At 42.8% G+C, this 25,216-nt stretch overlaps 1 protein-coding gene across 1 annotated transcript in view; it reads left to right on the top strand.

Moving 5' to 3' along the window:
* NSD3 (nuclear receptor binding SET domain protein 3) overlaps positions 1-24,016 on the top strand; it is a gene marked incomplete at its 3' end in the record, with an annotated part of 101,636 nt that extends 77,620 nt beyond the window's left edge. The window contains exons 15-24 of the mRNA XM_080929009.1: positions 4,898-5,044; positions 8,236-8,392; positions 11,770-11,972; positions 12,541-12,653; positions 13,094-13,363; positions 18,108-18,224; positions 20,287-20,428; positions 22,102-22,208; positions 22,967-23,168; positions 23,784-24,016. Coding sequence (XP_080785135.1) covers positions 4,898-5,044; positions 8,236-8,392; positions 11,770-11,972; positions 12,541-12,653; positions 13,094-13,363; positions 18,108-18,224; positions 20,287-20,428; positions 22,102-22,208; positions 22,967-23,168; positions 23,784-24,016 — 1,691 coding nt within the window. The remainder of the gene's footprint in view (positions 1-4,897; positions 5,045-8,235; positions 8,393-11,769; positions 11,973-12,540; positions 12,654-13,093; positions 13,364-18,107; positions 18,225-20,286; positions 20,429-22,101; positions 22,209-22,966; positions 23,169-23,783) is intronic.
* Between the last annotated feature and the right edge of the window lie 1,200 nt (positions 24,017-25,216).

Here is a 25,216-nt window from a genome sequence, read left to right as displayed (position 1 = left end):
TTCTGTTTTCCATTTTAAGATGAGATTTATCTAGGAGCTAGTATTAAACTTCTGAACTCAAGTGACTCTTCTGCCTTAGCTTTCCAAGTAGCTGGGACTGTAGGTATTTTATTTACCATGCCAACTTATAAAGACATAATAACAGCATTAAAAACAATAACAACAAAATAACTTAGAAGAGATAGGCAGTTAGCGATTAAACACTTCTGTGTTAGCTTATATATATGGTCCCTTCTGTGGCCAGCTGGATTTCTTACACTGGGGCTTTCTGTCTTCTTCAGTTTTCCAAGCATATATGCTATCTGTCATCAAGTAAGGAGCACTGATATTTTTGTTTTGATTTGTTTGTTTGTGGTATGGGGATTAAACCAAGGACTCATACTAGACAAATGCTCTACCATTCAGCCTTATCCCACCCTGAAGCAAGAGTAGTTACAGTTGCCCTGCTTTGAAGCCTGCAGGAGTTCAACCAAGGTATTCACTGCCTCACTGTCAATGGTGACAGAAAGATTTAGAGGGAGTCTGACAGGTAAATGCTAAATAAAAATGTATCCCCATCTTCTGCTACTGAATACACCGGTGATCAGAAAGGACCTAAATTCAGGTATGTGTATACCTGAGAGAGAGAGAGAGAGAGAGAGAGAGAGAGAGAGAGAGAGAGAGAGAGAGAGAATGTGTGTGTGTGTGTGCACGCGCGTGCGTGCGTGCAGTTCTCACCAGGCCATAAGAGATCATCCAGTACCCCGGAACTGGAGTTCAGGGTGGTTGTGAGCTGTCATGTGGGTGCTGGGTATCCAACCTGTGTTCTCTGTGAGAAAGCCAGTGCTCTTAACCTCAGCCACCTCTCCAACTCCAATCTGTTGAATTATAAATTTGATATACATAGCATTAGAGACTTTCAGAAGATCCGAGACAGCATGCAGCCCTGGTTGCTTTGCAGCCCTTTTCTGTTCTGGCTCTTCCAGACCCTTTATCATAGTATGACAAGAAATGTCAGTTTATAACTAGAATTTAGCTTACTTTGGTGTATGTTCTAAGTCCAGTTCAGACAGTATTTTAACCAATATTTTTGTGCTATGTTTCTTTTAATAATTGATCCCTTTGTTTTGTTTGTTTTCCAAGACAGAGAATCTGTCTGTAGAACCCAGTATTTAGACAGCTGGCCTCTGCTCTCAAGTGTGGCTTAAAGGCGTGTGCCATTACACGCAGCTGTTTTTCTTTTTTTCTTTTCTTTTTTTTAATTGGTTGCTCTTTAAAACTGTTTTCAATTTAGGACAGATAGAAAATGTATAGTTACAGAGACTTTTGCCATTTTGTGAAATTAAATTGATGCTCATTAACTAAAAGCTTGAGAGTATCTGTCAATACTGTATCTAAATACCCATGCAATGAACTTCACACATTTTAACTGTATAGAAATTAACTTTGTCTTAGAAGAAAACTTCATTTTCTCTCATAGCATTTTACAAAAAAATCAGTTTAAACATATCAGATGTTTGCAATTTGAGAAAATTTAAACCAAAGTCTTTTAAAGGACAAATGTGTAAGCCAGGAATGGTGTCACACATCTTTAATCCCAGCATTTGGAAATCAGAGGCAGCCATATCTCTGTGATTTCTAATCCAGCCTGGTCTACATAATGAGTTATGGGACAACCAGAACTACATGAGACCCTCCCCCAAAAAGCCAAAAAGGGAAAAAAAAGTACGAGCATGTAATCTTTCCTTAAGGACACCTATTTTTAAATAGACTGACCATAGTAACAACAACAACAACAACAACAAGAAAACACTTAATAAAATATGTTTTAGAATTAGAAAATATTGTTTATTTTCTCTTTCTAACCTTATTAAGATTTTTTTTCTATTCCCACAGGGATTTTTTTTCTTAGTTCTTAGTTACTGAATATTTAAGATCATTAAGCCTGGGCCATGAGATGACTCAGAGGGTCAAGGTACTTGCTGCCAAACTTAACAGTCTGATAGTCTATCCCAGGGATGTACCCGATGGGAGGAGAGAACCTGTCCCTACTAGTTGTCCTCTGGCCTCTATTTGCATTCATGTATGCACATGCTCTAACATACATGGTTAATTAAATGAAAAATTAAGTCATAAAGTTAATTCTTAAGGACTGAAAGGTCTAGAAATATTTTTAGAGGTTTTACCTACATCTCCAGCCAACTTGAAACAGCATAGAAAATACTGAGATGTCTTTCAGTGCAGTTTGTATTATTTAAATCTTCATGCTTCTTGACTACTATTTAAAATAAAAATCTTAACGTCTGAAACCTTTCTTTGTAATGGAGCTGATAGGTTAGGTTTTCTTTTTATTTAATAGTGGTAACAGCAGTTGTTTTACATATGTGTGTCACACTGTAGAGACAATGTGCAGTAGCTGCCACAGCTGTTTTACATATGTGTGTCACACTAGTAGAGACAATGTGCAGTAGCTGCCACAGCTGTTTTACATATGTGTGTCACACTATAGAGACAGTGTGGAGTGACTGCCACAGTTGCAGCAGGAGAACTGTGTCCTGGTCTTTGTAAGTGAGAACACGAGAACCTAGGCTGAGCTATTTTCCTAAGGTCACAGGCTGCTGAATGGGGAGATTCCACTTGACCTCCCTCATTTTTCCTTTTTATGATCATGTGGTAGAATTTATAGTAACTGTAGAGTTTTTAAATGTATTTTATTCTTTTTTAAGTATAACTTTACAGATAGTTTAAATAGCTAGTAAGCTGCTCAAAACCTTTTTTAATATCCTCTCATAAATTACATCCCAACCACAGTTTCCCCTCCCTCTTCTCCTAGGCCCCTGTCCTTCTATCTCTCTCCTCAGATCCACTTCTCCATTTCCCTTCAGAAAATGGCAGGCCTCTCAGGGATATCAACCAAACATGACATCAAGTTGCAGTAAGACTAGGCACCTTCCTTCATATGAAAACTGAACAAGGTAACCCAGTAGGAGGACAAGAGTCCCAAAAGTAGGCAGAAGAGTCAGAGACAGCTCCTGCTCCTACTGTTAGGAGTCCTACAAGAAGACCAAGCTACACAACCATAACATACATACATACATACATACATACATACATACATACATACATACATTTATACATACATTTATACATACATACATACATACATACATTTATACATACATACATACATGCATGCATGCATACATTTATACATACATACATACATACATTTATACATACATACATACATACACTTATACATACATACATACATTTATACATACATACATACATACACTTATACATACATACATACATACATATACATACATACACTTATACATACATACATACATACATACATATACGTACATTTATACATACATACATACATTTATACATACATACATACATACACTTATACATACATACATACATACATACATTTATACATACATACATACATACATACATTTATACATACATACATACATTTATACATACATACATACATGCATGCATGCATACATTTATACATACATACATACATACATACATACATACATACATACATACATACATACGCATGCTCTGTGATTGTCAGTTTAGTGTCTGTGAGCCCTGGTTAGTTGATTCTGTGGATCATTTTCATGTGGTGTCCTTGACCCCTCTAGCTTCTGCAGTCCATCCTCCCCATCTTCCATGGGGCTCCTTCTTTGAGCTCTATCTAATGTCTGGCTCCGGGTCTCTGCATCTGTTCCCGTCAGTTGCTGTGAAGCCTCTCTGGTGACAGTTATGCTAGGACTTTTTTCCCGTCCTCTGTCTCCAGGCTGTCCAGCCTCTGGTTCCTGGTCCTCCAGGCAGTGTCCATAGTGGACTCCCTCTCTTGGCATGGGCTTCAAGTTGGACCAATCCTTGGCCACTCTGACAATTTCTGCACCAGACTTTCCTGATTTCAAAAATCTCTTTCCATTCATTGTTTTTTTAAATACTATCTCTTTATAGTAAATGAATTAAAAAAAATTGGGATTACATAACTTTTCTTACAAGATTCCTGTGTTAGTAATAATGTCAAATTCCATTCTGTCACCTAGTTCAGACTGACCTTCCTTCCTTCCTTCTTCCTTCCTTCCTTTTTCCTTCCTTCCTTCCTTCCTTCCTTCCTCCTTTATTCCTTCCTTCTTCCTTCCTTCCTTCCTTCCTCCTTTCTTCCTTTCTTTTTCCTTCCTCCTTCCTTCCTTCCTTCCTTCCTTCCTTCCTTCCTTCCTTCCTTCTTCCCTTTCTTCCTGTGTGTTTTTCAAGACACAGTTTCTCTATGTAGCAGAGTCCTGGATGTTCTGGACTTGCTTAGCTTCCCCTGCCTCTGCCTCCCAACTACTGGGACTAAAGGCATGCACCACCGTCTGGTTCAGACATTTCTTGACACCATCTCAGTGGAGGGCAGCATCGAATGAAAATCACACCCACAGGCAAAAGTCAGTGGTGACTCTCCTTCTTAAAGTGGTCCCTGTGTGACATGGTTGTGACTTACAGACTTGTAACCAACAGAGTAACGAACATTAGAACAGCAGTGCCCTGGGCAGAAAGTGGCATCCACCTGCACTGTAGATGCACCTTGAGGTACTGGGGGCTGGTGTTACAGTGGATCTTGTGTTTTCTTCCAAATAGGACAGATATGTAGGCAGGTCACAGTAGCTTTCTAGAACGTTTAAGGTGGTAAGCACTTCCTGTGACAGCATGAAGGAATCTAAAATGGTCTGCACTCCTTCCGGGAAGTCAGGGAAGTAGGGCTGCTTCATTTTCACACACTCTCATTTCTAACTGTAAGGCTTGGTCACATAATAGGTGCTGATTTTTTCCCTCATGGAATCATGGGTAGTTTCATGGCAGCTCATCTCTTTCTGTTTGTTTCATATAGGGCTGATAGTTCAGGACCATTCAGACCCCATGTTCAGTTCCTATGCCTATAAGTCCCACTACCTACTGAGTGAATCAAACCGTGCTGAGTTGATGAAATTACCTATGATTCCTTCTTCGTCAACTTCCAAAAAGAGATGTGAGAAAGGTAATAATGACTAAATAGTTTATCTTGTGTTTAATTTCTGCATTTTCCTTTTCTCTTTAAGTGGAGGGGGGTGTATGCCTGTCGAGCACTGCCTGTTGCTTCTGGTAGGTCCTGCCTTTGTGGTTATGACTCTGTCTTCATAGGGCTATGGAATTTTCCAAAGGGCTTAAAATAATTCTATTATCACAGATATTTACTTTTCCTTTTTTACTCAATTTTCACCATTCAAAGATGTAGGTTTTTTAAAATACAAAGACTAGAATTTTATATAACATAAAAGAACTTCCTGATTTGCTTGACAAAGAACTATTATTTATGTCAGACTAGAATAGCCATGATACAGGTTGTCTTCTCCTTATAAGCTAAACAACTGGAAAGGCCATTTAGAAATGAGAGACAAGTAGCAGATACTGGAAAAAAATGTTCTAGAGCATATTGTATGATTTTTATTTTCTAAATGTTTACTTAAGATCCTATGAAAACAAATCCCCTTCCTATAGGAGGGAAGCTGGGCTTGAGGTCATACCCCAAATACTAGATGGTGAAAAGTAGCCCAGTCTGACTACTGATAGATAGTTTATTCATAAAAAAATGAGCTAAATTTATGTTCACATTTTCTCAAGTGGTGTCATTGGTGAAAGAAAACTCTTAGCTGTGCTTAACTTGCCATAGCCTGCTTACAGTAAACAGAAAGTGACTTCATGTTTGATTTGGGGGATTATTATCTCAGAGAAAGCATCAGTGAGTTTAGAAGGTACAGATAGACCTTTGCTTAATATATTCTTATTATGATCCAAGTTCAGAATTGATAAGGGAAAAAAATCACCATTCATACCTAATGTGCCATATAGGCATATCAAAAATAGGTTTTCATTAGTATTTGTTGTCTGCTGCCTCTGTGATCTGTCCTTGCTCTTGTTGGCTCGAATGGCAACTACTAACTGAAAGAAGCGCTATCTGGCAAGGCTAGAGCCACTGGCCTGCCTTGGGTTGGATGCTTTCTGCTGAGGTCAGCCTGCAGTGCCTTATTAGTGATGTCATATGCTTCCAGAAGGTGGGCAGGGGCCTGCAGTACTCCTCAACAAGATAGAATTAGTCTGTCAGTGCATTTGTAAAATTAGATTAACTCAGTTGCTTTGTTTCTAGCATTCAGTATTAATATTGACATCAATTGAAATTATTTTGAGCTCTCTACTTAGCTTGAATGATATATTTCCTCTCTTGTATCTGGAAAACAGTTTTGTTTTGTTTTTTTTTTTTACTGTTTTATTGTTTTTGTTTGTTTGTGTTTTGTTCTGCATAGCACCAAGGTAGAGACATTCATGTTTTCATTCTTTTCTTTATATTTCTATATTTTGAACATTTCTATCATGACAGATTTCACTGATTCTGGCTCAGAAGTAAGACTGAACATTTAGAACCATGTACATTAACACTAAACATGACCAGTCCAACTTCCACAGTGCTGCTAATGATAGCATATCCTCTAAGGCTGTCTGCAGGCCAGGCGTCCCTCTGGTCAGTCCTTTCCAATGGATTTAGACACCTGTGCAGAGCCTCAGAGCATGGCGGTGGCGGCATACATCTTTAGTCCCAGCACTCCAGAGGCAGAAGCAAGAGGATCTCTGTAAGTTGGAGGCTAACCTGGTTTACACAAAGTTCCAGGATAGCCAAGGCTACACAAAGAAACATTGTCTTAAAAAAAAACCAAAAATCTCAAAACATCCAAGTAGCTGGAAAATTGAATCAACGAATCCCACTGATTCCTGTAGTCTAGGGGAAAACTGCTAATGTGAAGGTTGGCAGAGGAAATGCAGCTCTCTGGTCCATCACTGCTGTGTCTAGGTTTCCTCTTTGCATATAACAGTTGGGGTTTGAAGGTGCAAGAAGACAAGATTTCTGGGAAACTTTAAAAGGTTGGAGCACATGATTTGGTCAAGTTCTATAGAAGGCTCTGGATCTTTTGCCTGTGAGACTTTAAATCTCTTTACTTGTTAATTGTAAAACTGACTAGTCAGTGGAAATGTCCTTTGTCTTCAGTGGTGACCTTTCTGTTACTTGTTAATATACATACTAGAAATACCTAACCCCATCCCCTCATTTTTATTTGTTTACATTCAAAGTATCACTCTGTTTGTTGCACCTGTTTTGGTTTCAAAGAGAGGGCTTAGCAGAAACCTAAAAGGAGCTTCCCATAACCCTTCATTCTGCACTCACAATTACATAGTTTTGTGCTATAAAGCAGTGGTTCTCAAAATTGAGTCAGGAAAAACAAAGAAAAATTCTAAGCATTTTTGGAAAATTAAGAGAATTTACACATTCATACATTATAGGGCTGTATGAGTTTATATTTGGCTATGACTTTAACTGTTCCACATGCTAATACCTGCTTTGCTTTTGGATCATAGCTCTAGCTGTTATGCATTTCTTTGGTCAATATAAATAGAGAGCCGGGCATGGTGGTACACGCCTGCAATCCCAGCACTTGGGAGACAGGCAAGAGGATGGGAGGTATGAGCCACATAGTGAGGTTCCATCCCCAGAAAGGTTGAACGAAAATTCTTCATCTTGAATTGCAAGTTCATCTTTGGTTGGTATGATTTTGAAAACGCAGGTCATAAATAGGAGAAAGGGGCCGAGGTGACAGTCCCAGACCACTGCTGTGTAGCCTGCTGGACTGCTGTTCGCACTGGGAAGTAATGAGTGCTACCAGTCTGAGCATCTGTGTTCCACCTTTGTATCAGAAGAAAATAAGTACTGATCAACTATTAATTGTTTTTATTCTTGGCTGACTCTATTGTAAAGGGACTTGGTTAACTATGGTAGTGGATTAAAATTAAAATGGTTGTTACTTTCTTTCTTAGTCCTAAAGAACAAAAGAAAGCTATTTGTTTGAAAGCCTAATTTCAAATCTACATAGGCTAAGGGGTTCTCTACCTCTTGTGATATTTTAGCTAGCCAACACCAGACTCCCCAGTTGCTTATATTCTAAAGGAGCACAGAGTTGATGTTCGTCCTACTGGAAAACTGTTTCTAGCCACTGACTTCTTAAAAACTAGCAATTTCATTTGTTTCCTATCACTGTGGACATGATTCAGTCTCTTTGTTTCCCATTGGAATAAAGTCTGGTGTACTTAAGAGAGAACTCTTTCTTACTCTGCTCCCTCACTGAGGCTTCTGTTTGTTTTAAGGTGGAAGATTACTCTGCTGTGAGTCGTGCCCTGCTTCCTTCCACCCAGAATGCCTGAGCATAGACATGCCCGAAGGCTGCTGGAATTGCAATGACTGTAAAGCTGGCAAGAAACTGCACTACAAACAGATTGTTTGGGTCAAACTGGGAAATTACAGGCAAGTTTTCCAAGCACAAATAGGAATTACTGGCTTCAAGATCTGCGGTTAGCACACAGGTAGAAAGACAGACGTGGCTCCCTGAACAAAAGGGATGAAAGACAATGGCGGATGGTCTGGATTTTTAGGGGATGGCAAAGGTTATTTTTCTCTTGGATTTTTGTTTGCCTTTTTCTTTGTGAGTGGGTTTTTTACTTTGCTTAAGATCTGAGAATTATTTTATACTGATGAATTATGTACTACCAAATTTTGTAATGGAAGGATTTACATAAAGAATAGAGATTTTGTTGTTTTTTTTTAGTATCTTTAATTTCTTTTTCTAAACATTTATTTAGTATGTTTATTTTGTATGAATGTTTTACCAGCCTATACGTCCGTGTGTGTGCTTGCCTATGGGAGTCAGGTGTCATAACCTGAATTACAGACAGCTTTGAACTGCCACATAATTGCTAGAAATTGAATGTAGGTCTTTGGGAAGAGCAATAAGTGCTTTATCCACTGAGCAATCTCTTCATGCCTTTGATTTCTAATGAGATCAAGAGTTTGCAGCCTTATCACAATAGATCCATTCACATTTTTTGTTTGCTTTTTTGTCTTCAAGACAGGGTTTCTCTATGTAACAGCCCTGAAACTTGCTTTGTAGACCAAGCTGACATGTTGACCTAACAGAGATCTAACTGGCTCTGCCTTCAGAGTGCTGGGATAAAAGACATGTGCTGCCACACCCTGCTAGGTCAGTTTGATTCTAAACCAGGTCCACTATGCTCAAGTAGCCCTAAGCAATGTGCAGAGTGCTTTTTTCTTCATATAAACTTAAAATGGAGATTATTCCTATACGAGCCATCTGTTTGTATCTATTTATTATGTGGGGGCATGCAAGTGCCATAGTACAATTTAGAGGTCACAGAATGACTTTCAGGAATTGGGTCTCTCTTACCCAAGAGAAACTCAGGAGGTCAGTCTTGACAACAGCAGCTGTCCCTGTGAGCCACCTCAGCAGCCCAAGCCTTAGTTCTTCAGGCATGAGAACAGGGGCTGCAGAGATGGTCAAGAGAGCTGCCGCTCTTTAGATCTGTGTTCAGTTCCCAGCACCCATGTCAGGTGTGCACAGCCCCCTGGAACCCAGCTCAGGCAGTCAGACATCCTCTCCTGTCTGCACATAAAAAATAGAAACGTAAAATGTGAAAAGAGAGAGTGAGATAGATAAATATTATTTTAAAACATCTCCTATATGATAGGTTATTTCTCTGCCAATGAAATGAGCCAACTCAAGTCTGATTAGAATGTGCGGCAGGGTTATTGGGAAGCTACTCTTGGGCCCTTCAGCCTCTTCTCCTGGATCTGAAACCCAACATGTTACGGCTTTGATATTTTATTTATTTATTTTTATTTTATGCGTGTGGGTGATTTTTGCCTCTGTGTTTGTCTGTGTGCTGTGTACCCAGGGAGACCAGAACAGGGAGTTAGGTTCCCTGGAAGTAGAGTTACAGACGGTTGTGAGCAGCCATGTGGGGCTGGGGAATCTAACTTGTTCTCCGCTAGAGCGGCCTGTGCTCTTAGCTGCCAGGCCATCTCCCCAGGTCCTCCTTTAGGACAATCAACAGTCTTGCTGTGTGTGATGATAGGTATTCTGAAGCAGGGTCTCACTGTCTAGCTCTCTCTGGCCTGGAGCATATGTAGACCATATCTACCAGGCTGCCTCCAGATATTCAAGGCACGCACCACCACACCCACCTTGACTTTTTGTTTGCTTGTTTTTTAAGATAGGGTCTCACTATATAACTCTGGCTAGCCTCAGACTTGGTGTCCAGACAAGGCTAACCTAAACTAAAGAAATCCACCTGCCTCTACCTCCAGAGTAAAGGCATGCACTACCATATCAGGAGTTCTATTGGAATTCTGAAGGAAATACATTTCTAGGTAATCGTAACCATATTGTAAATTATTTTTGCATAAAGAGTTGAGTTTAAAGACCATATTAAACATAAGCAGTATGTATCCATGTTTTGTCCCACCCCCGCCCCCTTTAGAGGATAGGACAGAATCTTCCTGGGCTAACCTTGGCTTAGGTGATCCTCCTGCCCCAGTCCTCAAGTGGGTGAGACTGCCATTGTCCGCACTGCTCGTTGTTGCTATGTTGTTGCAGGGACTTTTGTTTTGTTGTTGTTTTTGTATTCTTTTAATTGGGAGCTGGAGAAGTGGCCCAGCAGGAAGAGCACTGACTGCTTTTGCAGTGGCACTCACAACTGTTTGTAACTTCAGTTCCTGGGGATCCGAGGCCCTCTCTGACCTCCAGACACACCTGGCACACACAAAGGGCATATACATAGATGTAAGCAAAATACTCAAACACATAAAAATAAATCTTAAAAAAGTGTGTGTGTGTGTGTGTGTGTGTGTGTGTGTGTGTGTGTGTGTGTGCGTGCGCGCGTGCGTATGCGAAATAGTTCTGGATACATGCGAAATAGTTCTGGATACATGCGAAATAGTTCTGGATACATGTAGTCTTTTTTTTTTTTCCTGTTTGGCTTTATGGGGACAGACTATCTCTACAGGTTAGCCTGTAACTTGTGATGCTCATAACTCCGCTTTCACAGGACTGAGATTAAAGGTGTGGACCCCCTGCCTGCTGTACAGTATGTTCTTACCATTTGGGGGACACATCTAATGTTGATGGTTTCCATGACAAGAGCACAGGGGAGATGTAGTGTTTACTTATCACTGTGGCTGTGCCTTAGTCTCAGAATAATCCCTTTGACTGCTAGAAATAGTTCTTCATCCCTCGAAGGACTCTTCTTTACCTGGGAAGATAGTAAATACATCAAGTCTGGAAAGGGAACTTTCCACAGTTTAAATGGGCTGGAATCATATCAGTTAACACCGAATTCCAGAGCTGGGAAATGGGCCCATTGTCCTTCTCTAATTAGATGGTATAACCAATATTTTATGATATTTTATAAATTTTAAATGTTAATCTTTTAAAAGAAAGAAACTACATAAAGTTGTTAGGGCCTATTTTGTTTAAGCTACGTTTCTATTTTGTTAATTCATCAATAGTTTCTTGTTGTGGTTGTGGTGGTTTGGTGGGGGCTGGTGTTGGGGGAAGTGGGGTTGAGACAGGGTCTCACTAAGTAGCTCTGTCCTAGAAACTCACTACATTGACCGGGCTGGCCTTGAATTCACAGAGATTTGCCTGCCTCTGCCTAAGATTAAAGGCATGTAGCACCATGCCTGGCTCACTAATTGTTTTAAAATGAGCAGATTATTAATTACTGTGTATTTTAGAATTTGAGTGAATCTTACAAAATCTGAACCCTTCTCTTGTTCCAGCCTGTGAGGAAGAGAGTAAGGTTTCCCCTTCTTTCCTTTGTTCTCAGATGGTGGCCTGCAGAGATCTGCAGCCCCAGGTCTGTGCCGCTCAACATCCAGGGCCTCAAGCATGACTTGGGGGACTTCCCTGTGTTCTTCTTTGGTTCTCATGACTACTACTGGGTCCACCAAGGCAGAGTGTTCCCTTATGTCGAAGGAGATAAACACTTCGCTGAAGGACAGACTAGCATCAACAAGACCTTCAAGAAAGGTAAGTCGGACCATGTGTATAGAGACTCAGAATTAATACTCAGGTGTGTATTTCTTATTTGCACATGAAGCTTCTGCCACTCAAGAATGTTCACCAGGCTTTGGGATTTTGCATCCATAAACTTCCTATGACATCAGGACCAAGATTGAGATGCATAAAGCCTGGGGCACCAGGCTGTGTTGGGAGTGTCTTTAATCAGGTGAAACTCCTTTACCTCAAACAAGTAGGAAAGGCTTCCCAGGAAGATCTCAGGACCTTTGCAACATGACAGAAGTCTGCCTTTCTGAATAAGGGTAAAATTAATTTAAATCTAGAACAGGGCATACATCTAGAACTGCTCTTACTAGGGTCACTTAGAGGTCTTTGTCATTGATGTCATACCTGTGCTCTGACGCACGTATTAAGCACAGTATTTGATGTGGCCTGTGCTAATTTATTATTTCCTTTAATGGTGGTGACTGGTGATTAAAAAGTAAACCTCAGGCCAGAGGCAGTATTCCTAGGGTGGTAGAACCACCTTCCTACCGAACACCCTCGCATTCTAATGACGCCCGTCTGCTCTTGTCAGCACTGGAAGAAGCTGCAAAACGTTTCCAAGAGTTGAAAGCTCAGCGTGAAAGTAAGGAGGCTCTGGAGCTAGAGAAGACCTCAAGAAAACCCCCTCCCTACAAACACATCAAGGTGAGCATGCCCTCCCTGCTGGTCAAAGCCTCTTTACTTACAGATGTTCCCTGATGGGTACCCTCTCCTTGGTAAGCCAGTAATTTCTATGGCCACACAACCTGGGAACTGTGGCTTACTTGGAATTCTGTTGTTTCTACCAGATCATCCTGCAATCAAATGAGCACATAGCTCTTTAGCCTCCCTTTTCCACAGATTTCACAAATAGCTTATTGTCTCTTGATTCAGGTATTAAATTTCATCAGCCTATGGCAAGCGGGAAAAAAAAATAAACCAAGACTTGACATCAAGCTTCAACCTTTGTGTCTAGTAAACAGACACAGTTATCATTGCTACTTTATTCTGGAGAAATCATGATAAAGAGCTGTCTGCAGAGTCATGTCATGGTGCTCAGAGATCCTCACCTTCTCTCGCCCTTCTCTTCCTCTGTTGTCTCCCAGGCCAACAAAGTCATAGGGAAGGTGCAGATCCAGGTTGCTGATCTGTCGGAGATCCCCCGCTGTAACTGCAAGCCTGGTGATGAAAACCCATGTGGCCTGGAGTCAGAGTGTCTGAACAGAATGTCACAGTATGAGTGTCACCCACAAGTGTGTCCTGCTGGGGACCGCTGTCAGAACCAGTGCTTTACAAAGAGGCTGTACCCCGATGCAGAGATCATCAAAACAGAGCGGAGAGGATGGGGCCTCAGAACCAAAAGAAGTATTAAAAAGGTAACGCGGCGGCCGCACGGCTGCCCTTGTCTCTTAGGATTCAGTAGCGTTGTGACCTGGCTAGAAGAAGCATGGCTACTTAGACAAAAGGTCGTGAGTCCTCACAGGGTATGGCACTTGTTGAGAGAGAGGAGTAGGGAAGGGTAGCAGAAGGCATAGCTGCCACCATTATGTGATGAGCCTTAAACAGAGGGGCAGTGTGCTGCTTGTATTTGTTCTTTTTTAATTACTAAGTGAATTGATTCACTTTCTTGTTGTTGCTTTTCATGGTGGATAAACATGTCAGCGAAGCAACATGTTAGAGTTGATTACCCACTATGGCAGAAACTTGCAAATCCAGAACTTTGCTGCAGTGTCAAGTCATTAGCCATAAGTGTGATGGAATCACCAGATCACTGTTGCAGACTGTGTGTAGTCAGAGCTTGGGAAAGACTCAGATTATCTGTGCAAGAGGGGCAGGAGCAGCTGAGATAACTCTCTAACTTATCCCCCAGCACAAGAAATATATACTAGTTGCAGAAATATTTTAAAGCCAAAGAGCTTAAAAGAAAAATTTAAATCTCTAGTAAACCCTACTATTCAAATAGTGGGTCTTAGCTTTTAGAGAACCTGAGAATCTCCTGTGACTCTTGTCAAGAAACCAGCTGTGGGAAGAGGGGGGCGTGTCTTTAACTCTAGCACTTGGGAGACAGTGGAAGGCAGATCTCTGAGTTCAAGACCAGCCTGATCTACATAGTGAATTCTGGGACAACAAAGGCTAGATAGTGAGACCCTGTCTCGAAGGAAGGATGGAAGGAACCAACCAACCAGGGGCTAGAGACATAAAAGCACTTGTTGCTCTTGCAGAGCACCTGAATTTGGCTCCCAACCATTCATAACCCCTCTTCTAACCTGGGCACCACCAGCTACATCTGATACACTTACATATACACATGCAGGCAATGCACTTATATACAGAAAATAAGAAACCTAAGAAGTGGGGAGGCTAGGGAGATGTGTTGGTGTTAAAGCATGCCTCATGCTCTCACAGAGGACCCAAGAGACAGAAGCAAACTGAGCCCAGACACTAGTAATGAAGACTGAGTGGTAACAGGGCATGAGCTGAGACAGGTAGCCAAGAGCCATGTCTAAAGCAGTCCTTTAGGCAACAACTACTGGCTGACTCTAGGAGGCTGGCTTAGGGACATTGCATAAGAGTACTACCACAAAGCCAGGAGCTTAAAACTGGCTGTGGTGCTCACACTTGTTTCCATCACTTGAGAGGCTGAAGCAGGAGGAGCACCAAAAATTTTATGCTGGCCTGGTCTGTATAAACTTGGGAATTATGGCCTAGCCTTAAAAATAAGACCCTGTCTCAAAAACAGAATAAGTTAGTAACTTAAGGGACTGGAGAGTTGGCTCAGTGGTATGAGCACCATCTGCTTTTCCACAGTAACGAGGTTCAATTTGCAGCATCCACGTGGTGGCTCACAGCATCTGTAACACCAGTCTCAGGGGATCTAATACCCTTTCTGGCCTCTGTGGGTGGTAGACTTGCCCATGGTATAAGGACAAGCACACACACAGGAGTTAGCAATATAAACATGATGCAAGTTTCATTATCACAGTTGGTGGGGTCGTGGGTCAGGCTGTGCTTAGCTACATCCTCATTAGGATTGCAAGAAGTCACCAAACCTGCATTCTTAGTTCACCCAGGGAAGGACCCGCTCCCCAGCTTACCTGGTAGTTACAGAACGTCTTTCTTTGTTGTTGTGGTCTGAGTACTTGTGTTTTGAGATTTTTTTTCCCCCTCAGCTCTTGGTCAATAATGACTCCTAACTTTCAGTGGCTTCCCTGGTTCCTTGCTACCTGAGGTTCCCAACATAGGTATAACAGACTCCACTTAGTGTGACAGGCATTGAGGTCTTAGACAGGGCCGTGTGCATGCCTGTTAGCCCGCACATGCCATCACTGTTGTCACATCCTTTGAGGAGGGGATCATATGATGAATGGCATGAATCAGAAACAGGATCTGGGCAACCTTGAGGACCTGGCACATTTGGAGTTTAATAGAACAACTTTACCTGGAGAAAGGAAAAAGTGCTAGGATGAAGCCTGTTCCAGCCGGTCAGGAGATGAAACGGACATTACTGATGTATATGTGGAGTGAGTATCCATTAGAGTAGTAAGCACACACGTACTTGTTTCTCCTCCGACGGGTTTGACATGCTGGTGAGTCTTGGATACTGCAGTTGCCCTAGACTGAGTGAGCATGGCTTTCAGGATAAAACGGTCAGCGATGGTATAAACCCAAGGAGCTGACTACTGCCTGGTGTTACCATGAGTTCATCACTTGGAACAATAATGACAGTACCAAGGTTTTTCAAGGATATAGAAGTCCTGGACCTCTTCTGTGTTGGTGGTGGGAACGTAAATGGAGCGGCCACTGCCCACAGTAGTTTGCCAGGTTCCTCACACACTGCACTGTACAACAAATCCTCCTGTGGCTATGTAAGCCAGGAAAATGAAAACCTAATCAGGTAAAAACTCTCCCTAAATGTGTACAGCATAGCAAAAATCTACAAAGACTGGCCGGTCGGCTTCAGTGAGTGAATAGTTAGACTCTGGTGGTACCCACACTGAGGAGTCCTACCGAGCCATCGAAGACAACTGAAACACACAGCCTGAGTGATTTGAGAATTAGCTTTTTTTTTATCTTTTAATTTAATTTTATTTTTTTAACCTAGCCTCCTAGCTGTAGAGATGGTTCAGTCATTAGGGGCACTTGCTACTTCCCAGGTTTGAGTCTTATCACCCACACAAATATCTGAACTCCAGTTTCTGGGCATCTGAAACCCTCTTCTGCCCCTGTCAGGACACTGTATGCGTGTGCTTATACGCACACACGCTCAGGTAAAACATTCATATGCATCAAATAAAAAAGTCCTTAATGATTTTATGTGTGAATATTTTCTATATGTATGTATTTGCTTTATGTGTCTGCTTGGTGCCTGCAGAGGTTAAAAAGAAGGCATCAGATATCCTGCAATAAAAACATGTCTTTAGGAGCTAGAGAGATAGATGGCTTTGCAGGTAAGAGCACTGGCTGATCTTCTAGAGAACCATGTTTGAAATAGTCTCTAAAAGATTATATATTATATAAATCTGTTTATAGGACATCCTTGAATGGCAAAATTATATTGATTAGAGGGTGGGTATGGCCATCAAAGAAAAATTGGAGACACTCTGTGCTGTTCATACAATCTTGAGCATGGTTTTGCGGTAGCAGGACTTCGTGTCCGAGTGGGTGGGTGCCAACAGCTTCCTAGTGTTGGCACCGTTATAGTTCTGTGAGACATTACCGTTGGAGAACTCTGAGAGAACAGTAAAAACACTGCATTTTCTTTAGCTTGCTGTAAAAATAATTGCTTCAAAATAAAAGGTTTAGAGAGCAGGAACATACCCTACCTGTTTCAGATCCAGACCTTTTCCATTTCTCGTCCCTAAATGCCACCATCCCTCTAGTAGAAGGTTGTGATTTTAGTGATGACGATGGCTTCAAGAGTCAGGGTTGGCTTTATTCCAAGATCTAGTGACACAGGTGCCACTTGGGGATATAGCAGTAATGTCAGCAAGAAAAAGTAAGTGCATTGCTGCCTTTGGAAGCACTTACACAGGAATATCCCTACCACCCAAATACCTGTGAGTAAATAATAACTATTTATCTCTAGGGGGGAAGCAGGGTTTTCAGGGTCCTTTTTTCTGTTTTTTTTTTGTGGGTATAAGGGCATGTGCTCATGGCCGTAGACGTCAGGTGACAATCCGGGTGTTGTTTCTAAGGTGCTCTCATGACTTCAATGTGTGTTCCTTAGCAAACTGGGGAGGAAAAGGCTGATTTTTTGTTTACAGTTGTGTCTGCCAGGAGAGGAGTTCAGGGCAAGTACTCAAGCCTGAACTGAAGCAGACGCCAAGGGTCAGTCAGCGAGCTGTGTTTGTTTTCACGCTCTGGTTGTCTTGAAACTTGGTTCGTAGAGACCGCCTCTCCCACCGAGTGCTGGAAATAAAAGTGTATGCCCACGCCTGGTCAGCCTGCTTCTTCAGACCATCCAGGACCTCTGCCAGGGATGGCTGCTCACAGTGAGCTGGGTTCTTCCACATCTGTCATTAGACTCACCACCACCAGGCAATCTGATCAAGGCATTTCTCATTCAAGGTTCCTCTTCCCAAGTGATGCAAGCTCCTGTCAAGTTGACAACAGGACAACTAGGACAAACCTGCTGTTTGACAGGGTTTCTCACTGCCTGGACCTTCTCCAAGCTGGCCAGTGAGCTTCACTGTCTCTAGAATTTAACAACATGGCATATGCCACCACACTCAGTTTCTGGAGATCTGAGCTCATATCATCACATCACTGACTGGGCCATCTCACAGCCCTGTCTGAGAAAATGGGCATAGGCAGATCCACACATGCACACCATGGTGCCTGGTGAAGTCAGGACATTGCTCATTCCCTCTCGTGGTTCAGGTTACACACTCAGCCATTACTCTCCCCAGCATTATAGTTACAGGCATGTGCCACCATGACCAGTTTATGTGCTGTCGGGGACTGAACCCATGGCCTTAGACAAACCAGGCAGAGATTCTACTAGTTGCATTACATTCCTGGTCCTCAGAAACGTTTTTAGTTGATTTTCTTGTGTGTGCACCTGGTGTTAGGATGTGCATTACAGTATAGCACTGACGTGTGTTAAATGCTCCGTTGCAGGGGGAGTTTGTAAACGAGTATGTCGGTGAATTAATCGATGAGGAAGAGTGCAGACTTCGAATCAAGCGAGCCCACGAGAACAGTGTAACTAATTTTTATATGTTAACTGTTACCAAGGTAAAATTGCTTTTATTTTTTGGTAAGAAAAAAGGCCGTTTTATGCTTTGTTCATAATTTTCTGTTGACCTCTGTTTCTGTTCATTTCATTCTAAGTAAACTATGATGATGTTCAGTAGTCGGTGCTGTAATTATCTCCAGAGTGCAGAAGGAACCCTCCATAGTCAGGAGACTACAGCAACAGGGCAATGCTAAGCAGAAACAAAGCGACCATGTCTGGACTGGAGTTGCTGGGTCCTAGTCATAGATCTGAGGCAGTGAGAGACCTGGGTTCTTTATCACTGCTGGGGAAATCAACTATGATTCTGAGTTATAAAATACCTTGAAACTTCTGATTAGCCAAACCTCAAAATTTATTTGTATTTATTAAGTTAAAAAAAAAAATGACAGGAGGGTCAGAGAGATGAATGACTCCATGGTTGGGAGCATTTGTTGCTCTTGCAGAAAACTGGGGTACAGTTCTGAGCTCCCACATGCTGGCACACAATCTGGAACTTCATTCCCAGGGGATCTGACATCTTCTTATCTCCAAAGGCACTGGGGACTCAATGTGATTCACATACATACATGCAGTCAACACGCTCATACATGTAGAACGAGTGACAAAAAAATAAAATCACAAGAACAATGGGTGTAAACTAGTTTAAATAAAACTTCAGCCAGGCCTTGTGGCACATACCTGTGCTCCCAGCGTTTGGGAGGTTAAGGCAGGAAGGAGAGTTGTAAGTTTAAGTCAGAGGCCAGCCTGGGCTATATAATAATGATTCTATCTGGGCTGGAGAAATGGCTCAGTGGTTAAGAGCACTGAGTTCAAATCCCAGCAACCACATGGTGGCTTACAACAATCTGTAATCTTCTGTTGTGTATGAAGACAGTGACTGTACTCACATAAAAATAAATAAATCTTTAAAAAAAGATTCTGTCTAAATAAAGGAGAAACAAACACAGGAAACAGAACATCAAAGACCTTATGTAACCGTTACATTGATCTGTGTTTGCATGTCTCATTGCAGCCATGACCTCATTTCGTATAGTTGTCTTTACAGAGGACAGGAAGTCCAGGTCTAGGCACAATTCAGTCGTTTAGTACACTATTACACTTTAAGGACTAAGAATAGTACACGTGTTCCCTGTGTTCCGTGATGTTTCTAAATGAGTCAGAATATCTTCCAGGCTGAGCTCATGGCTCAGTGCTAAAGCATGTGATGAATGAACGTGAGGCTGTGGGTTGAGCCTCATCACAAGCAAAAACTTGACAGAAAATCAACAAAAAACAGTAAAAGAGGTTGTGGGCAGACACCCTTAATCCTGGCAGAGGCAGGCAGAACTCTGAGTTCAAGGACAGCTAGGTGTACATAGCAAATTCCACACCAGCCACAGCCACACTGTGAGACACTGTCTCAGAAAATAAGGCAGCTAGATATAACATACGTAGTCATGTCTTTATGTGACAAGTGTGAACTGTCACGTGGTTCCCATGTGAATTCTGCTGCGGGGGTGGGAGAAGGGGGCTTATGCTGTAGTCTGTCTGAATTCTAGGATTACTGAGCTCAGTTCAGTGACAGAGTCCTGTGGGCATTGTTAGGGGCATCCTGAGGCTGAATTGACTGGTGTTTTCTGTGTAGGTAGCCCCGTGAGAGCAGAGATGGGTTGTCACCTCCCACTCGGGGGACTCTGACTGCGCTTCCCTGTCCATAGCATTTCACTTCTAGCTTAGGGTGGGAGAGAAGCTGAGAACGAAACGGCCAAGTAATTGGTTATCTGAGCCATGTACCTCGTGATCAAAAATGCCTAGACCTATGACCTGCCGACCTTCATTATTAGACTACCATTAGCAGTTTCTATGCAGTTTCTAGAAGAAAAACAATTAAAAAAAAATCCCTAAGGTCCTCAAATAGAAAATGTGCTAACTCCATAGAGGAGTGTCTGTATGTGCAGAGCAGACAGTGGCACATACCAGGTGACAATAAATGATGCTGGCTTCTGTTCCCTAACTGAATGTTTCTAAATGAGCTTGTGTTTAGTTTATGTCAAAGTCCCCCACTTGTTTTTCTTTCTGAAGGACCGCATAATTGATGCTGGACCAAAGGGGAATTATTCTCGTTTCATGAACCACAGCTGTAATCCCAACTGTGAGACACAGAAGTGGACCGTAAATGGAGATGTTCGAGTTGGACTGTTTGCTCTTTGTGACATTCCTGCAGGTAAAGGGGCAACTTGCTGCTGGGGTCCCTCTGTTGGGATTCTGTAAACTCTACCCCACAGTTACCTGGCACTATAAAAGGGGTTGCTTGCCCCCCTCTCTCTTGCCCTTACCCCTTTGTCCCTCCTCTCCCCCGATGGGCTCATAGCCGGCCTCTACTCCTCCTTCTCTGCCCCTACTGCCCTCTTAACTCCCCTCTCCATGCCCTGAATAAACTCTATTCTGTACTATACCGTCATGTAGCTGGTCCCTCAGGGGAATAGATGCCCAACACGGTTCCCCCACATCCTCCTTTCCCCCAGGCCTCACCACACCTGGAGTATGGTATGGTGTATGTATGGAGTATATCCCCCCTACTCTCTTTATGTTTTTCCTAGCGTTGGTACCAAAACCTGGGACATACCTTTTCTTTAACTCTTTATAAACATATTACCCTCTATGGAGGAAACCTGTCTTGTTAGGAAGAACATTGTCCTTTAAGGCTCAGCCCCTGATCAGACGACTGGGTGTTACAAGCCATTGTGGTAAAACTACATCTGAAGAGAAAACCTGTCCGGATGTGAGTCTGTGCCACAGTGCAGTACCTCAGTGTGGACGTCACTTCCCAAAACAGTGCTGTCTGCATAATGGAACCAGGTGGCCTAGCTCTTATGTGCTCTTAAAAACATATTGAAGGTAATCAGCTTATGAGGCTGGAGAGACAGCTCAGCAGTTAAAAGTCTATAGTCTTTTGCACAGGGCCTGAGATTAATGCCCAGCACTCATGTGGGGCAGCTCACTCCAGCCACAGGGGCAGACCCTCCAGTCCCACAGGCACCCTCTCTCTCTCTCTCTCTCTCTCTCTCTCTCACACACACACACACTTACAATCTCAGTAAATACTTTTTTAAGAAAGCAAAAATTTGTATCCAGACCAACTGGTTTCTTTTTCTTTCCTTAGTTTTCAACTCTGAGGACCATTCTGTTTCAGATTAGGTGCTGGAGTCACAGAGCCTCGGTTACTCCTCTCCTTTTCCTACCCACTGAGCATGTCAGCAGAACCAGCTAGTTTTTCAAGTTTAGGGAAGTGGTTAGAACAGTTCACTAGCTGGGGCACCTGCTGAAAGGCTGCTGAGAGGCCTTCACTCAGGTTCCCAGGTCTTTCACAGTTGTGAGCATGTATTGGTTCACAGTGGAAGGCATTCCTAACACTGTCATGACACCACGGTCATGCCACTTAGAAACTTGAGCTTAGCTGTAGAAAGAGGGCGAGGCTAGAAGCCCTTGTTGACCATAGGTCACATGGCCACGGTTCTTATTTCACTGGTTTTCGCCACTTTTTGTTAACAGGTATTCTCTTTTAGAACAGCTACCTTTGGCTTACTCGTCAGTGGGCAGGGATTGTTAACCACATGGCCCCCTTTTTGTCATTTCGTGAGATGGGGTATGAAGGAGGAAGAGTCTTTAACATTGTATCTGATGTGTGCATTTGTATGTGCTTGTGAGGATAGATGAAAACTTCTAGGACTCACTCTCCTCTTCCACCATGGGCTAGGAATCCACCTCAGGTCAGGCTTACACAGCACCTTCACCCCTGAGCCATCTTGTGTCAGACCCGTGTGTCTATGTGAAAGTGGCTAGCGGTGTTTGTTCCTCAGGTGTCACTGTGAATAACTGTTTTCCCTTGTGTTTTAGGGATGGAGTTAACATTTAATTACAACTTGGATTGTCTGGGCAATGGCAGGACAGTGTGCCACTGTGGCGCAGACAACTGCAGTGGTTTCCTAGGAGTGCGGCCAAAGGTCAGTCGTACAGGGCGCGACACCCGAGGGCAGGAGAGGGATGTGCTACTGGAGTCAGCTTGGAACCCACTTGGCTTTGTTACAGAGCTCCCGCTGCTCTGCTGCTGTTTAATGCGTGGCTGTGTTGAGATGGAGCTCTTGGTGCACAGGCAGGCCTTGAACCACGTTCTTAAGGATGACCTTGAATTCCCGACTCTTCTACCCTCCGCAAATGCTGGGATTCCAGGCACAGGCTACCACACCCAACTTGCCATTCTCACTTTTTAATGAAGCTTGTTTTAGTAAAGTCTGATAGGTTCTGAAATGTATAAAACCCATTGAATTATATACTTTTTAAATGGTGACCCTTACGTGGGTGTGGCGACTCAAATCCTAGCACTAGCCAAAATAAATAAGTAAAACCCTGCATAAATAAAAAGCTCTATGTTGTATGTAGTATGTAAATTCTAGCTCATTGGGAAAACCCGCAGGCTGTCTGAAGTCTGAATAGTCAAAGCAGGCTGCAGTTCAGTCCCCCAGTTCAGTGTCAGTTCGTGTGCTGCCTTTGTGCCCAGGAAGGGCGAGCGGTCTGCAAGTGCAGCTGCTTTGTTGAGTCATCTCACTCAGCCTCAGTGCCGAAGTACTGTATTCACTACAGTGGCCTCTAGGACAGGCACTTCTGTTTTTAGGACACATGCAGAGATGTACTTAAGGCCACATGGTGTGCACTCCTTTCTGTGTAAAGCGTCACCATTACTTGATACTGTTTTTCTTACCAGTCTGCATGTGCATCAGCGGTTGACGAGAAGACAAAAAATGCCAAGTTGAAGAAGAGACGGAAGGTCAGAGCAGAAACAAAGCAGATTCACGAGGATTCTTGTTTTCGGTGTGGAGATAGTGGAGAGTTGGTCATGTGTGACAAAAAAGACTGTCCCAAAGCATACCACCTCCTATGCCTTAACCTGACTCAGCCACCCTACGGTAAGCTAGACCTGCAGGCCCTTCTTTGCTTCAGGTTTTGCCATTGATTTGGGATACATTGCTCCCTTCAATGCAACCACGAATTAGAACAATTTAACAGAACAAACAAAACTACTTGCCAGAGATTTGTTTGCATGCAAATGACATACGTCATGTGGTGGTAAGGGCACATTTCTTATTTAGGATCACCATAGGTGGTAGTTGGCTCCAATGACACTAGGTTTGGGCCAGTAGCTCATATCTATATGAAAAAACACTACAAAATGTATGTTTGTTTGGCTGAAGTTTGGAGTTGGATTCAACTCCAGTCTCTACACAAAGAAGGTAGGGTATGAGCAGGTGCAGTGGTGCCCATTTTAATCCCAGCACTTGGGAGGCACAAGCCAGTGGATCTTTGGGAGTTCAAGGACAGTTTTCTACATTCTCTAGTCAGACCTTGTTTCAAAACAGGATTAATGGCACATGCCTTTAATCCTAGCACTTAGGAAACAGGTAGCAGAACAGCCTGGTTACACAGTGAGACCCCGTCTTCGGGGGGAGTACCTTGTAGGTTTTCTGCTGGGTATTCAAGAAACAAGCTAACGGATGCTCTCCCTCTCCCCAACCCTCCGTTAGGAAAGTGGGAGTGCCCGTGGCATCGGTGTGATGAGTGTGGCGCCGCAGCCGTGTCCTTCTGTGAGTTCTGTCCACGCTCCTTCTGTAAGGCTCATGAAAAGGGGGCTCTGGTACCCTCTGCACTAGAAGGGCGTCTCTGCTGCTCCAACCACGACCCTGCGTCTCCTGTGTCACCAGAATACTGGAGCAAGATCAGATGTAAATGGGAATCACAAGAAGAAGTAAAGGAATGAGGTGTTGTTTCCTCCCCTGCTGCTCTCAGAAGAGGCAAAGAGAGGATGCCCACGTGCTTGCCGTCCACCACCTTCTAACGGGATGGGAGCCAGCGCACACAGGCAGAGCACTTGGTGTTTTCTGTTCTGTTGTTTTGGGGGAACTTTGTGGACAGCAAACTTCCCTTGGTCTTTTCTTGCCTTTTATTATGCTTCCGTGTCTCTGAGATCAGCAAAAGAGGTGTCCTCGTTTTTAGAGTCGAGAGAGAGTTAAAAGAAAGTCTTGTCAGTAAGATCAGTGTGAAGCCTGAGGTGTAATCTTGGGTCGTGTAAAGCCACTCCTGTATTTATTTTCATTTTATTTTAGGAATTCTGAGAAGTGTAGTTGAAACAATCTAACCTCTGTGAGCGTGCGTGATTGTGTGCCTGTGTGAGTGTGTGTGTGCGCGCACACACGCGTGTGTGCTCTCTCGGGCGTGACCACCTTTATATACCTCTTTACTGAGCCGTAGATTGGCTAACTTCTCTTTCCTTTTTCACATGCCTTTTCTCATGTCAGAGAAGGCTCTCAGCAAGTATTCAGACTAGCCTCTTGGAAACAAACTCCTTGACAGCGTTTACCTCTGTGGTCTTAAACTGGGTGGGCTTCATGGTGCACCAACTCTTCCTAGAAATGTCTTGTAGGGAAAAGGGATGAGTACATTCACTTACTGTGAAATGTCACCTGTTCACAGATTTTTCTGACACATGTTGAGGGACATGAATACACAGGAGTAGATTCCTGCTGTTATGGCCACTGGCAAGGGGCTAAAGAAAAATTAAGGCACAGACCAAAAGTTGGATCATATATGCACCATTTTCTGACCAATTTAATGTAGACTCCAGTCTGACCTGGAATTTAAGGGCATTTTCTTTTCTGTCTTTCCCTCTGCTAATCATGTTTCCTTTGCTGGGTCACTCGGTCATGTTTCCTGGTAAAGCTATGTAACTGAATCTGAATTATATTTTAATTGACATTTTCAGTTGATTTCCTAACTTAGGGATGGTGCAAGTGGACAGAAACATCCGAAGTTATATGTGAACAATTTCTACTTAGTATTATGCAATACTTAAGACTGTCCCCATTGCATACAGAGGAACTTGCTCTTTCACAGGGTATGCAGGAGCCACAGAGGCACTTCATGTTAGAAAGCACTTGAAATGCTCCCCAGAAAGTCAGTG

This window comes from Micromys minutus (assembly GCF_963924665.1).
Source record: "Micromys minutus genome assembly, chromosome: 14".
Classification (NCBI taxonomy): domain Eukaryota; kingdom Metazoa; phylum Chordata; class Mammalia; order Rodentia; family Muridae; genus Micromys; species Micromys minutus.
The sequence above is the reverse complement of the archived record's forward strand: the minus strand, read 5'-3'. Positions and strand labels throughout refer to the sequence as shown.